This window comes from Danio rerio, chromosome 9, assembly GCF_049306965.1.
Source record: "Danio rerio strain Tuebingen ecotype United States chromosome 9, GRCz12tu, whole genome shotgun sequence".
In the NCBI taxonomy this organism is placed as follows: Eukaryota; Metazoa; Chordata; class Actinopteri; order Cypriniformes; family Danionidae; genus Danio; species Danio rerio.
This window is the reverse complement of record NC_133184.1, coordinates 27,019,177-27,032,187: the sequence shown is the minus strand read 5'-3', so window position 1 is coordinate 27,032,187 and position 13,011 is coordinate 27,019,177. Positions and strand designations below refer to the sequence as shown.

General features: G+C 34.0%; 1 protein-coding gene across 4 annotated transcripts in view; it reads left to right on the top strand.

Annotated features, from left to right (window-relative positions):
• acvr2aa (activin A receptor type 2Aa) overlaps positions 1–13,011 on the top strand; it is a 63,429-nt gene that overhangs the window by 37,092 nt on the left and 13,326 nt on the right. For 2 of the 4 annotated variants that reach the window (XM_021478662.3, XM_021478661.3), the window contains exon 5: positions 6,643–6,666. The exons of the other annotated variants lie outside the window; for them this stretch is intronic. In XM_021478662.3, the coding sequence (XP_021334337.1) occupies positions 6,643–6,666 (24 nt within the window). The remainder of the gene's footprint in view (positions 1–6,642; positions 6,667–13,011) is intronic. 4 annotated transcript variants of the gene reach the window in all.

Genomic DNA, 13,011 nt, shown 5'->3' with positions numbered 1-13,011 from the left:
TTGGTCAAAATAGCCGAGAGTCACGCCTGTTTCTTACGCGCCGGTCTGTGCCTTTTAATCTGCACCACGGCCCGCGGCAACTTCTGCCTGCTGTTTCCTTAACCTGCAAGTCTTTATTTTACAAATTATAAAGAATGTCCGCTTCTAAAGCTCTGAGGGGTGTCAGTCATGAATTTTAAGATGCACTCGGTCAGAAGACAAGCGCAGGAGATATCATGACATTGTGTGTTTGATCGTCAGCATGATGTAGGCTTATAGTGACAATATTTATACAATATGGTTATTATAATGATATTTATACATGACCAAACTAGTGTGCAACTTAAGCAACTTTTTTTTTTTACATTTAGTTTTGTAGTTCGGGCAGAAACAAATATTTGTTGCATTTTTCAATTGTTTAAGTTCATTTGATTGACAATGTAAAATCTTTTAGCTACATTTGATGTTTCATTGTTGAGTAAACATGTTTTTAAGGGTCTCTGACTTTCTCTGCTTTTATAATTTATCTTTATTTTATTAATCAACATTAACTGTGTACGTCAGCAGGCAGTTTTTGTTATGTTCATTATTTATTAGGCTCCCTCAAAACACACAGGCACCCACATTTTCAGTGTGGATTATAATTTTATTTTAATAATAAATAAAAAAATTTAGTTTTTTAATTTGTCAACTCTCGTTATTTCCTATATATGGCTGTTGTGCTTTTATAGAATGGGAGTTACTAAACCCATTCAAGGGCATGCACAGATTTTCAATACTTTATTATTATTATTATAATTTTCCATATCTGCAATGCTTTTATTTTGGCATTTTTTTTGCAGTCCACATAGAATCCAACATGGCATTAACATGACTGTGTTTTTATTTTTGTAATAAATATGGCTGTCAAGCCAGGATCTTGATGGTTTATTGTGGGTATGTTGTTTACATGAAGATAATCTGTGTTACAAGTTAAACAAAAATTCTAGTAATGAATTATATTTTGTATTTAAACAGTATTTGTCTTGCATTTATATTAATTTTACACTAGAATAGCCCAAATTAAAAGTTTCAGTCTTTTAAATGTGATTAATCGCGATTATTTTTTTAAAAAGTGAGATTAATTAGTTAATTTTTTTAATCAATTGACAGCACTTATATATACACACACACACACACACACACACACACAGTTGAAGTCAGAATTATGAGCCCTCTTTGAATTTTTTTTTTTCTTTCATAAATATTTCCCAAATAATGTTTAACAGAGCAAGGAAATTTACACAGTATGTCTGATAATATTTTTTATTCTGAAAGTCTTATTTGTTTTGTTTTGGCTAGATTAAAATAAATTTTTAATTATTTGAAAAAACATTTTTAGGTCAAAATGATTTGCCCCTTTAAGCTATATATTGTTTTTGAGAGTCTACAGAACAAGCCATTGTTATCCAATAACTTGCCTAATTACCCTAACCTGCCTAGTTAACCTAACCTATAAGCCTTTAAATGTCACTTTAAACTGAATACTAGTGTCTTAAAAAATATTTAGTCAAATATTATGTACTGTAATCATAGCAAAGATAAAATAAATCAGTTGTTAAAGATGAGTTAATTATAACTATTAGGTTTGGAAATGGAGGGAGGAAAAAAAATCCTCCCTCCATTAAACAGAAATTGGGGAAACAAGGGGGCTAATAATTCTAACTTAAACTGTATGTACATTTACATTTTTATTAAGCATGGTTGCCTTTAATTAATCAAAAATGTTATTAAATACTTATACATTGTAAATATTTATATTTAAAATAAAATAATTTCTTTTAAACTGTCATTTCTTCAAAGCATCCTGGATAAATAGAACTATTTAGAAATGTAAGTGCATAATTAAACTAGAAGTTATTATAAATTGTATTCAGAATTTATAGTTTTAATGTTGTTGTTTGTTTTTTATTATTGACCCCAAACCTTTTTGAATGGCAGTACATGTTCGTTTTGTTCTCGTTTTAATCGATGATTTCTCAAGAATTTTGACTCAAGCTTTAAAGCTGTCACTCTAATGCGTCACAAACATTGTGAGATTGCCAGAAGTGATTTTAGAAATTGTTGACGGAACATGTGACATTTCACAAAGTGCCACAAAGAAATCTGCTTGCTATGAAATGCTTAGAAATGTCATTTCTCCTGAATGCGTCTTTCATAAGATTGTACATTTCAGTGCAGAAAAATTCTTTAGCTCTTTTTCTTCTTCTCAGTGATGAAACCATTGAGGTCCAATTGCTTGCTCAGTGTATGCTGATAAATAATATTTTGCTTTCTTCAGTTTTTCAGAAGAGCTAATATTGCCGTGTGGTTGCTGCATTTGTGATATACCCACTCTTTGTAGTGTTTTATGCTAATATTTGCTAAACTTAAATATTTATATTGCAGGCCAAGCCAAATATGAATAATTTGAGAGCTGCCTAACTTGATATTTATCACCATTTGTTTGTTTTTTTGTTAGTTTTACTCTAACTCTATCACTTATTTTCTCATTGATGTTATCTCTATATCTCTATATAGGCGGCTCCATTGCAACCCATAAATGCACAATAAATCCCATTTAGATAGGTGAACTGTGTTCGACCGTGCATTCACATAGGCCACTTTATCACCATAAATAAGATTCATTTTATGATGCCTTTAGCGTATGTCATCAGCATTGTTTTGAATAGCACTGATTGAAATGTTCCCCCATCAATTCTCAGGCCGGTTTAAAACATGTAGTTAAAAATAATGTGTCTTCTTTGGAAACATTTGGCCCCCAGCCTCCACTTTAGAGGCTCATACATAACATTTAGAAGGCAGAGAGAGGCTTCTTGATTATTTAACAGTTTTCTTGCGAGGGCCCAAGACCCAACATGCCCCTCAGGAGAGAGAGCACAGTGTGCTTCTACCGCATTAAGTGCTTGGCTTCATGGCGAGAAAGGGAATGTCTTGTTTCAGGAAGGAACGGCCATTTAGGCAGCTGCATGCATTTTGCAGGTCATGAGGTCAGATGCTGGAGATTCATGTAAAACTCATTGCCTTGCTTTCATTTCTTTAGATTCAGGTTCAGCTCAGCTACACTTATTTTAGTGTCGTGGCAAATTTTCAACTTTTATCATCATCTAAATCAGTGCTTCCCAAAGTGGGGGTCGCTGGATTTTATTAAACTATTTGAATTACTATATTTTAACCATAACCTACAGATAATAAAAATAGTCGTTTTTAATAGTAAAAAACATGCAAACGAAAAGCTATTAAATATTTTTTTTCTTCATAGGATTGTGTGTTTACCTTAGATTACAAACACAGCAATAGCGCCAGCTGCAGCAGATTGATTTTATAACACCAGGTTAAACTTTGTGATGCTTTTATCAAATAGATAAAAAAATATATGTATATGTATATGTGTGTGTGTGTGTGTGTGTGTGTGTGTGTGTGTGTGTGTGTGTGTGTGTGTGTGTGTGTGTGTGTGTGTGTGTGTGTGTGTGTGTGTGTGTGTGTGTGTGTGTGTGTGTGTGTGTGTGTGTGTGTGTATGTGTGTATGTGTGTGTGTATATATGTATGTATATGTGTATATATATATATATAGTCTCCAAAATTAAACCAAGGTTAGACTTGTGCTGACAATATTGTGCCCATCAGTCTCATTAGTTGAGGTTAATTTTAAATTAAACAAACAAATAAATGGCTATAAAAATTATATGGTTAGACTGTTGCACTTTTTTGTGTTGTCAGTATGCTCGTGTTTATATAGGCCTGTTGTTGTTAGCGCAATGTTTTTATATTATATTATATTATTTTATATTATTTTTTATTATATTATATTTTATTATATTATATTATAACCACCTCCGAGGAATTTGGGGGTTGCAAGTCACTGGCAGTTGATATTTTATGGGTTCTGGGCTAAAAAGTTTGGGAGCCCCTGATCTAAATAACCATGTAGATGTTTTTTCTCCACCTCTTTGTTTGTTTCTTTGTTATCTTGCATTATGCTGTATATTATTTAGTAGGTGGAGAGGCATGGTGTGCTAAGTGCTGCACCTTAGCTCTAAAAACTATTTTCATTTTTTGTTAAAGTCTTGGTTAAAGTGTTACCGTACAGAACTATGTGCAGTGTGAGATTTCAGTCTGTGTCTGTTAATGAGAATGCATGGAGATTTTTGTACTCCCTGAGCAGTAACGATTTGTGCCCCATGTTCTTTAAACTATACATTTTGTTTTGTTTTTTGAGATCTTTAAATGTTCCCAGTTGTCTTTTTTATTTGGTGAGGTCTCTTAGTATTTTAAGAAAGTCTGGCAGTTGCTGTAACATGCAAATTTGGCCTCAGGTGCGCACAGCAACCGCTGAGTGTTGTCCTTGGGGCAGAATGTTCATTCTTTCCATTTAAAATCATTTACCTAAAGTTAAAATCATACACAAGTAAAAAAAAAAAAAAAAAAAAAAAAAAATATATATATATATATATATATATATATATATATATATATATATAAGGCAAGATATTTGATTATACCTTATACTTGAGGCTCACACCCGTATCCTTAAGTGTCTTTATCTAAAACAAACGACACAAAACCAGATTGCATAAAAAATAAATTAATAAATAAACAAATACATTTAATTAGATAGATAAACCGATGCAATGCATATTTTATTTGAAATAGTTTTGATATGGGTCAAGTCAGCCTCCGAATGGCTTGCATTTATGGTGTGTTCGCACTTGTATTTCTGTTGCTTTATTAATTTATTTATGTGTTATTTATTTACTTATTTTAGACCGCTGAAGGCTTTTATACATTTTATTCTGGTTTGCTTTGCATTTACACTGTCATTTCTAAGACTAAACAAGCGCAAATATACCACAAAAAAGCTAATTGTTGTCTCATTGGTCAGAGTATAACGGTTTATGTTCTAGGATTCCAGTTATATCAGTCATCGGTCAGAATGGATAGATGACAGCTATGCAGCATTATTATGCTGTTTGTTTTAGTTATAGATTAAATTATTGCTTTATCATGTTAAGAAAGAATGAAATCTTTTTTTGTGTGTTTTTCAACATTTGTTCTGAACAGTATTCTTTCAACTAATTTTCATTTCAACCAACATTTCTCTTTGCTGTAGTTTACCCAGTAATACATTTTTTTAAAGGCATTAGCAAAGCAAACAGAGCTTTTTTTTCTTGCCGTGTATAAAATCACTATTAACAGCGCTTTAATTCGTCATGGTTAATTAATCATAAAGGCTTCTTAACACAGCAATTCTACACAGAACAAAACCGCTGCAACTTAACAGTTATGACACCTGTGCGCTAGTTTAAAGTTCCAAGCTTGTACACCGAGGCTCACACACACCAGATTATCTATATCTGAGGCTATCAACTAAGGGCTGTTCATATATTGTGTCTTTTGCACCCACAAGTTTTTTATTTCTTTTCTTGCATGCATATTGGTAGTGATCGCACTGCGATTCACATAACAAGAACTGACCGTTCAGCTGCATACTTTGTATGGAATATATACATTTCTACTTCAAAGAGAAAAAAATACATAATAAAAATACCAAACAAATTCATAATATTGTTGATCAAAAGTGCCATTTAGACAGGGGTTCAGCAGCCTTTGATAGATTTGTTGTCTTTAAAAGGGATATATTGAGCTATTATGTTGCTTAAATCACATTAGATAAATACGATTTTTTCTTATTTTTGTTTATTTATTGCTTAATTTGTTTATTTATTTATTCATTGTTCCGTAATTTAATTTCAGTGTAAAATTATTACTATTATTACTATTATTATTATATATATATATGTGTGTATTTAAAAGCCAAAAATGTTTTTTACTTAAGTCCAAAGAGAATTGGACTATTGTGTGTTTGTTTTTTATTATTATTATTAATATTATTATTATTATGTGCTGTATTATTTGGTTACTGAGCAGCAATGAATAACACTTTAAATATATAGAGTTTTAATGTGATTTACTAAAATAGTAGTGTTATGTAATTAATGAATGCGAATTATTCCTCAGACTATAATCGTACAACCAAAATCTGAATCGTTGCATCCCTAGTATATACCTTATAATGCTTTATAATAAAGCATGGTTTGTTATTCCAATGGGTTGGATTGTTTTTTTCACCACAAGACACCAGTGTTCATGTTCAAGGATCCAAGATCCACTTGTTCAAATGGATTGTTTTGATTAAGTGATTCAAAATATGATTGCCACGTTCACATATGCATGGACAACAACCACACTAACAGAATTTGTTTTAACGGAACTAAACCTAACCAGGCATGAACACGCCATAATTATCTGGTCATTAAACAAATAAAGCTAGATTTTAACTAATATAAAAACACTTTTTTTGTGAAATTGTACACTAAACAAAACCGTGTTACTATTTGTTTGGCTTGACATAAATCTTTTAGACAGATGTTACTAGGTTAGGTAGAATAACTCTACTGTGTTAAATCGGCAAGTAATTCATTTTTTATATTAAATAGATGGCTGATTCATTTACTTTTTTTTTTTTTTTTTTTTAGAAATCGTGAAATTCCCCATCTCGTCTTTTCATCTCCTATAGGTTACACTAAAACTAACGCTTGATTTCCTCTTTCCTTCCTCAACTAGCACGCCTTTCATATAATGATAGAGGTAAGAGAAGCCTGATTCATTCATCTTTTTTATTTTTTTTTTCCTCAAGATTTTGTTCGAATCTCATTTTAAACCTCTTTTTCATTGCTATCAAAAGCACCCCTTTGTTTTTGTTAGCCCATTTTCCTATAATATCCCACTGGGTTTATTTTGCGTTTATCCCTGCACATTGCCTCATCAATCTGTGATGTTCTGACTTTCAGTGCACGGATAACAGAAAATGAAATCCTCTCTGTTTCGGGGGATTCAGGCAGAGATCCCTTGATTTAGGTGCATGGTAAAACCACAGTACTGAGGTTAAAAAATGCACGTCTCCAAGCATGCAGCAAATGTATGCAAAGATGAATGTTATGAATGTGGGAATGGGGAACAGCTTAAAGTGCTTTTATTGTACTTCACATTTGTAGTCTTTTTTTGAAAGATTCATGGTAAACTGTCATATTGCATCAGTGTTGCGTTGCCACTTGGTCATTCTCCGTTTCAACACACACAATATATATGTGAGAAATCTGTGGTTTGATCAGTTTAATGGATATGAGGGTCCAGATCTGCAGTTTTGGCAAGAGAGGCTAAACTTCTAAAAACTTTATTGAACTAAGATATGCCCTGGTGAATCCTGAACTGCATTTACTTTTACATGAATATGCTTCTTGACAGATGTTCTGATCTAAAAAAAAAAAAAAACTGCCACAGCAAAATATAGTTTAAAATGTTATTACGGATTTTATAAAGGCAATGCTTCAGTATGTTAAAAAGAACTTTAAAAAATCAGATAGTAATTTGGTTGTTTAGTGATTATATATTAATGGTGTAAAGGATTAAAAAACCTCACAATTCGGATCACACTACAGTTTTTAAGTCATGGATCGGACCATTTTTTGGATCAGCACAAATGTAATTTGATTTCCATTTATACATAAATATTTCTGCACAAACCATTGGTTTTAGCAAAAATAACTTAGAATCTGTAATTTTGATAAAAATCAAGAAAGAACCAGCTAAAGAAGGGAAAATATTCAATGATCTTTGCTACTGTTGTTGATAAGGCTAAATATAGTAATCTAACATCTTGTACAACATTTCTTTTTCAATTAATGTTTCTACAATTTACACATAAAACCTTATGTTTCATTATAGGTGGATCATTTTTGAAAACCTGTTCAGTAACAACCATTTTCATTATTGTTTGCCACCTATTGGTTATTTAATGTAACTGCTACAACATTCACCAGCGTCAAGTTCCATCAAACTGTGATTTTAATCTGTACCATCAACATCAGTGTTTATATCTGATATATAAACGTTCTTTCCAGTACTTCTGTGTTATTTAATTGTTTTTAAGTAACTGAAAAAGTGTAAAAACTTAATCTCTTGATCAAACACAGATTTGAATGCAGCACTTCGAAGGATAATTAAACAAATCATTATCAGTCATGTTACGCGGGTTTGAATTGAGATCATGATCTTTTCATTGCGCAGCTTTACATTGAATGTATTAATACAGGCTAAACAAACAGTGGCAGAAAACGCCTTTAACTAATTACCTAAGAAAGCATTTAGGTGCTTTTTCGTCATCATTATGTTTTACAGGGAGGCTAAAATGCTGTCATACACATGATTTGAATGACGTGGGAGGCGATCTCTCTGCAATTATTATATATATATGTTGGATTATCCTACAAGTTAAAAAAAAAGCGTATGATTCCGCAATCCGAACTGTGGGTTGTGATCCATTACACCGCTATTATATATAATTTTAAACTTTGTTTCCATATCACCCTAACAAGGAGAAAAAAGGTTATAAAAAAAAAAGTCTTATTCTTGGGTCCAGGAAAAAAATGAATAATGGTTGAAAAACAAAAACTATATTATGACCATGATGTTTAACTTTTGGTCCAGTAAACCTTGACTAACATTATAAGTGGACCTCAAGGGAAAGATAAACAAAAAAAGATATTGCCCTTTTACAACCTTTTAAATCACTTTGTGCTCTTAGAGGGTGATTGAACAGTAATGTTGGGAAGCCCAAAAGGAAATCAAATGACCATTCAGTGTTTCTTGAGCCAACGATTGTTGCTCGACTGCTATGGAGATTTAGTCCATTCCTTAAGGTTTAATACAAAGCATCACATTGATGCTTTTCTTCATTGTGTCATTGCTGATAAGAAAAACTCTGGCTCTGAAAAGTCTATGTAGTTCTGTAAGCATTTGTCTCAATGTTACATTGTATATAAATCTTGGTACTATTCCATTTGGTAAAACCTCTTGGCCTGAATGTGTCTTCCAAATGAATAACTGTATGTAAATGATTTACTGGAGAGCTGAAGCCCCCTAAAATTTCAAGGTTGAACAGTTACCCCAGGTGCACTTGTATTTACCAAGTCTTGGTAAGCAGTCGACCTTGGGGTTGCCTTAATTCAGGTGATACAAATTTGATTCATTTTTTTATGTAGTGCAATATAAAGAAATTTGATTTGCAATATAATTTCGTTTAGAGACTTAAAATCTTTCAAAACTATTCACATCAATACTTTCAATTATTTTGTCTGAATGGATGTGACAATAATGTCCTTGTGGGCTGAATGCAAAAACAAATGAGATAGGATTTGTACATATCATTTTTAAAAATGTAAATGAAAAATACATTACCAAAATAATCTCTTTTTATATGTGTATTCAAATTGAAGTTTAAAAATGAGATTTGGGGACATACACTCTGGATGGCTCTAAATGCATGTTTACTGCAAACCAAATGGTCTCTGTATTTCCAGACATTAAAAGGCACCTAATTTAAAGGGCCATGAAACCCCCTTGAGCAAAAGAGGGATGATGTGGGCGTGTCGATTTGAGCGCTGAGTTTCTGAGTCAAAACACACACACACAGGGGAGAAGGTGACTGTGTTTACATGGACCTCTGTAATAGAATTATTTGCCAAATTATCAAATAGTGCACTTTAACTGCAGTTTGGCTCTTTCATTCAGGAATTTCATTCGTGCCCCTCGTGACACACGACATATTTGATTCGAGCCGCTCAAAGCGTGTATTTTTCATGCAATGTTTGATACCACACAGCGAATGAGAGAAAAAAAAACCTACGCATTTCTCTGTAACTAAGATGCATTCAGCAGGTAGTGTCAGAAAGCGTTTGTGTTATTCCGGTCACAAAATGTGGTGAAAATCTTACATGACGGTAATAGTTTGGTTGTGGTGCTAATATGTTTACACTCGGTTTAATAGTCCGATACGAACAAACTGAATAAACATAGACCGTTGGTCGCTCACTTACCAAATCTGTAGAGATAGGAAAATCCACTGCAACCAGAACCGCGTCTTTATCAAGAGGAGACAAGCAGCAAATCTAGATCTCACCATTTGCAGAAGAGAAAACTGCTTGGGTAAACAATGTTCCTTAGACACCTAAGTTATTGTTGTCGCGCATCGCTCTCATAGAGAGAAAACGAAAACAAAACTTCACTGCAGCTAATTATAAAAGCAACACTGCATGCTTGTTTTGCCAACACAATGCGGCGTCTCTGCCGTCTACACGGTAACATTAATGAATATTAATGAAGTTGCACAATAGGTCACGCTGATTGGTTTGAACCAAGCCTTACTCATGCATTAATGCAGCGCACTCTGAGACGTAATACGGTACTCCTAGGTACAGACGTCCAGTCTACATGCTGGAACACACGCTAAAGTAATGGCCGTGACGCAGCTTCAAAAATTCATTTTAAACCGGAAGTACAAATTTGCTCGAAATAACGCATAAACAACCAATTTACACTTTTTAGTGAGATATGTGCCCTATTAGTGTTTGTAGGAGTGTGGTACACATATACAACTGTCAACAGCTCAAAAAATGTGTTTTGGTGTTTCGTGACCCTTTAATGCTAGTTCTCGTCGCCCAACGTTCCCACATGTCTGTCAGTGTGCCGCAATCCTCAATCTTCAGCTGCGTCAGATAAAAAGCAGTGTGACAGACATGAAGGAAACAGATCTCCATAACGTTTGTGAGAAATACTACAGTAAGAACTTTCCCAATGATTATTCGATGTATTTTTTGTGGAGTTACAATGAGGAGTTACTCACAATGTTGTTACAAACGTTCTTTTATAATTGTACTGACACACGGCTATGATGATAAAGTAAAGATGGTAAAATTGCTGTAATTTATTACAAATATGCACCATTTTAAAAAGTTTTAAACTTGTAAAACTTATTCTTCATCACGTTTGGTGATGATTGATGATCACAGAGAGTTGAACAGATCTTTTAATCTCAGTTGCTTTGCGCACATCCTGTCTTGTTAATATGATTATATGCGTTACTACAGAGGAATGTTAATACGCGGCTGTCAATCAATTCGGTGGGCAGGGAACCCACACTCCTATATTGCGTTGCGGTTGAACTTAAAATGGGAGGGAATTGGATAATGTTTTAACATCAGTAAATTTAAAAAAGAGACTTATTGTCTTTATATCACCTAAACAGACTGTGAACACACTATACCTACACACAGCTTTGTCCAAACAGCTCTCAAAAGATGATTTTCATAGGTGCCCTTTAAAAAATGCAAACAACTCTAGTAACCTGCAGACTGACGTCCTATAGCTGCTACTGGCGCTGGGTAGATAGATAGCCCTCTTAAATTACCTACGTTGGTCTTTCTTTTTCTCTATTTTGGAAAAGGAATGCTTTAAAAATGTCAGTCTGAGCCTCCATCCACGGCCGCTGCCCCAGGGGCAAACGCTTCCCGTAAGACCTATTGTCATCATGTTTATGACGGCTGTCTACTCTGTGACTGACGTTTGGGCAAATGGAAAAGTAAACATGACCCTGACCCGTGGGTGTAGGTGTGTGAGGTCAGGGTCAGGGTTGTTTTCTTCACATCCCCCTCAGGATCTCGGTGCCTCCATCCTCCCTCATTACTTGTCGTTTCTCTGGGTTTGTGTAACAGCGAAGCATTGCCATCTCAGATGTACTCCCTTTCTCGCCTGACTGTTTCGTGTTTTTTTTTTCTCTGCATGATGGATGTTCTGTTCTTTAACCCCGTCTCCTCCCACCCACAGTCATGCGATGTACTTTTCTCTGGCATTCGTTTCCTTGAGGACTCGGGAAAAGTTAGTTAACAACCCAGATCCATATGCTAAGGAGTCTCTGTTCAGAACAATCGGTGCTTTCCTTCCCCCCACCATGTTCAGTTGGTGGAAATTTAGGCCACATATAAAAACATGCCTGTTCTGCATTTGTCCTACTTTTGCCTGAACTCCAAACCACAATCCAGCAGGTGCTCTGTGGACAAGCATTTCTTCATCCTACCTACTTATTGCGCGTTTGTTTCAAAAGGAGGACAAATGAAGCTGTTTTCCCCCTCAATTCCAGCTCTTAAGAATAACAAAGGGAAGTAGGTTGTTAAAGAGCTTTTGAGTGAATCTCTCAAGACTTGTAAAGAATGTATCCTTCTCCTTTTTCTTGTATTTTTTTTTACCTCATTTTTTATATTCAGACATTGACAAACACTCTTATGTTTTCCATGTGAAATGTGCTGTTTAAATTTGCATGGTTGTCAATCAGGATAGCTTTTTTCCAAGCTCAGGTATCAATGCAGCAGAGGTTAGATTTGTGCCTACAGATACCATCTATATTGCTTTCTTACTAGTCATGGGACGATAATCGTTTTGAAGGTATACCGTGGTTTAGAAAAGTCAAGGTTTTAAAACCCCCAATATTTTCTGCTTTATCATTCCAACGGTATATGTCAGATTTTCTTTTTACATTTTTTTTAAACAACAACAGAAAAGATAATCAAAGATGGCATTTTAAATTGTAATGAAATCAGTGTTTTTGAAACTGATGAAGACAGCAGCAGTCAGTGATTCATTTGAATTATTCAGCCTGACATGTTTACTGCCCCAAAATATTTGAAATGTTTCTAAAAAATGAAATATATTGTGTTCAAAAGGGAAAATGATTGTTTTTTTTTTTTTTTTTTTTTTTAGCCAGACATTAAAAAAATAATATAATTTGAGCAGTAATCACCAAACAGTGAAACTGTAATGTTTTTACACTAGGTTATCAGACCATCAGAATCTTGTACCGGCCCATGCCTATTTCTTACACTGAATAACTGGGATTCGTTTGATGAGTGGGAAACAGCCTTTTGTGTTTTGCTGGCAAAGGGTAATTGATCAGAAAAGGTCATGCTGGATGTACACTGGGTTTTAGCTCACTTGAACATTTTAAATGTAGGCAAGTACAGAAAGGTTCAAGCCTTCAAGGTGTAATGGCATGCCAGTGCATTTTACCCACAAACTAGGTCAGCTGCTTATCAAATCTGTGGT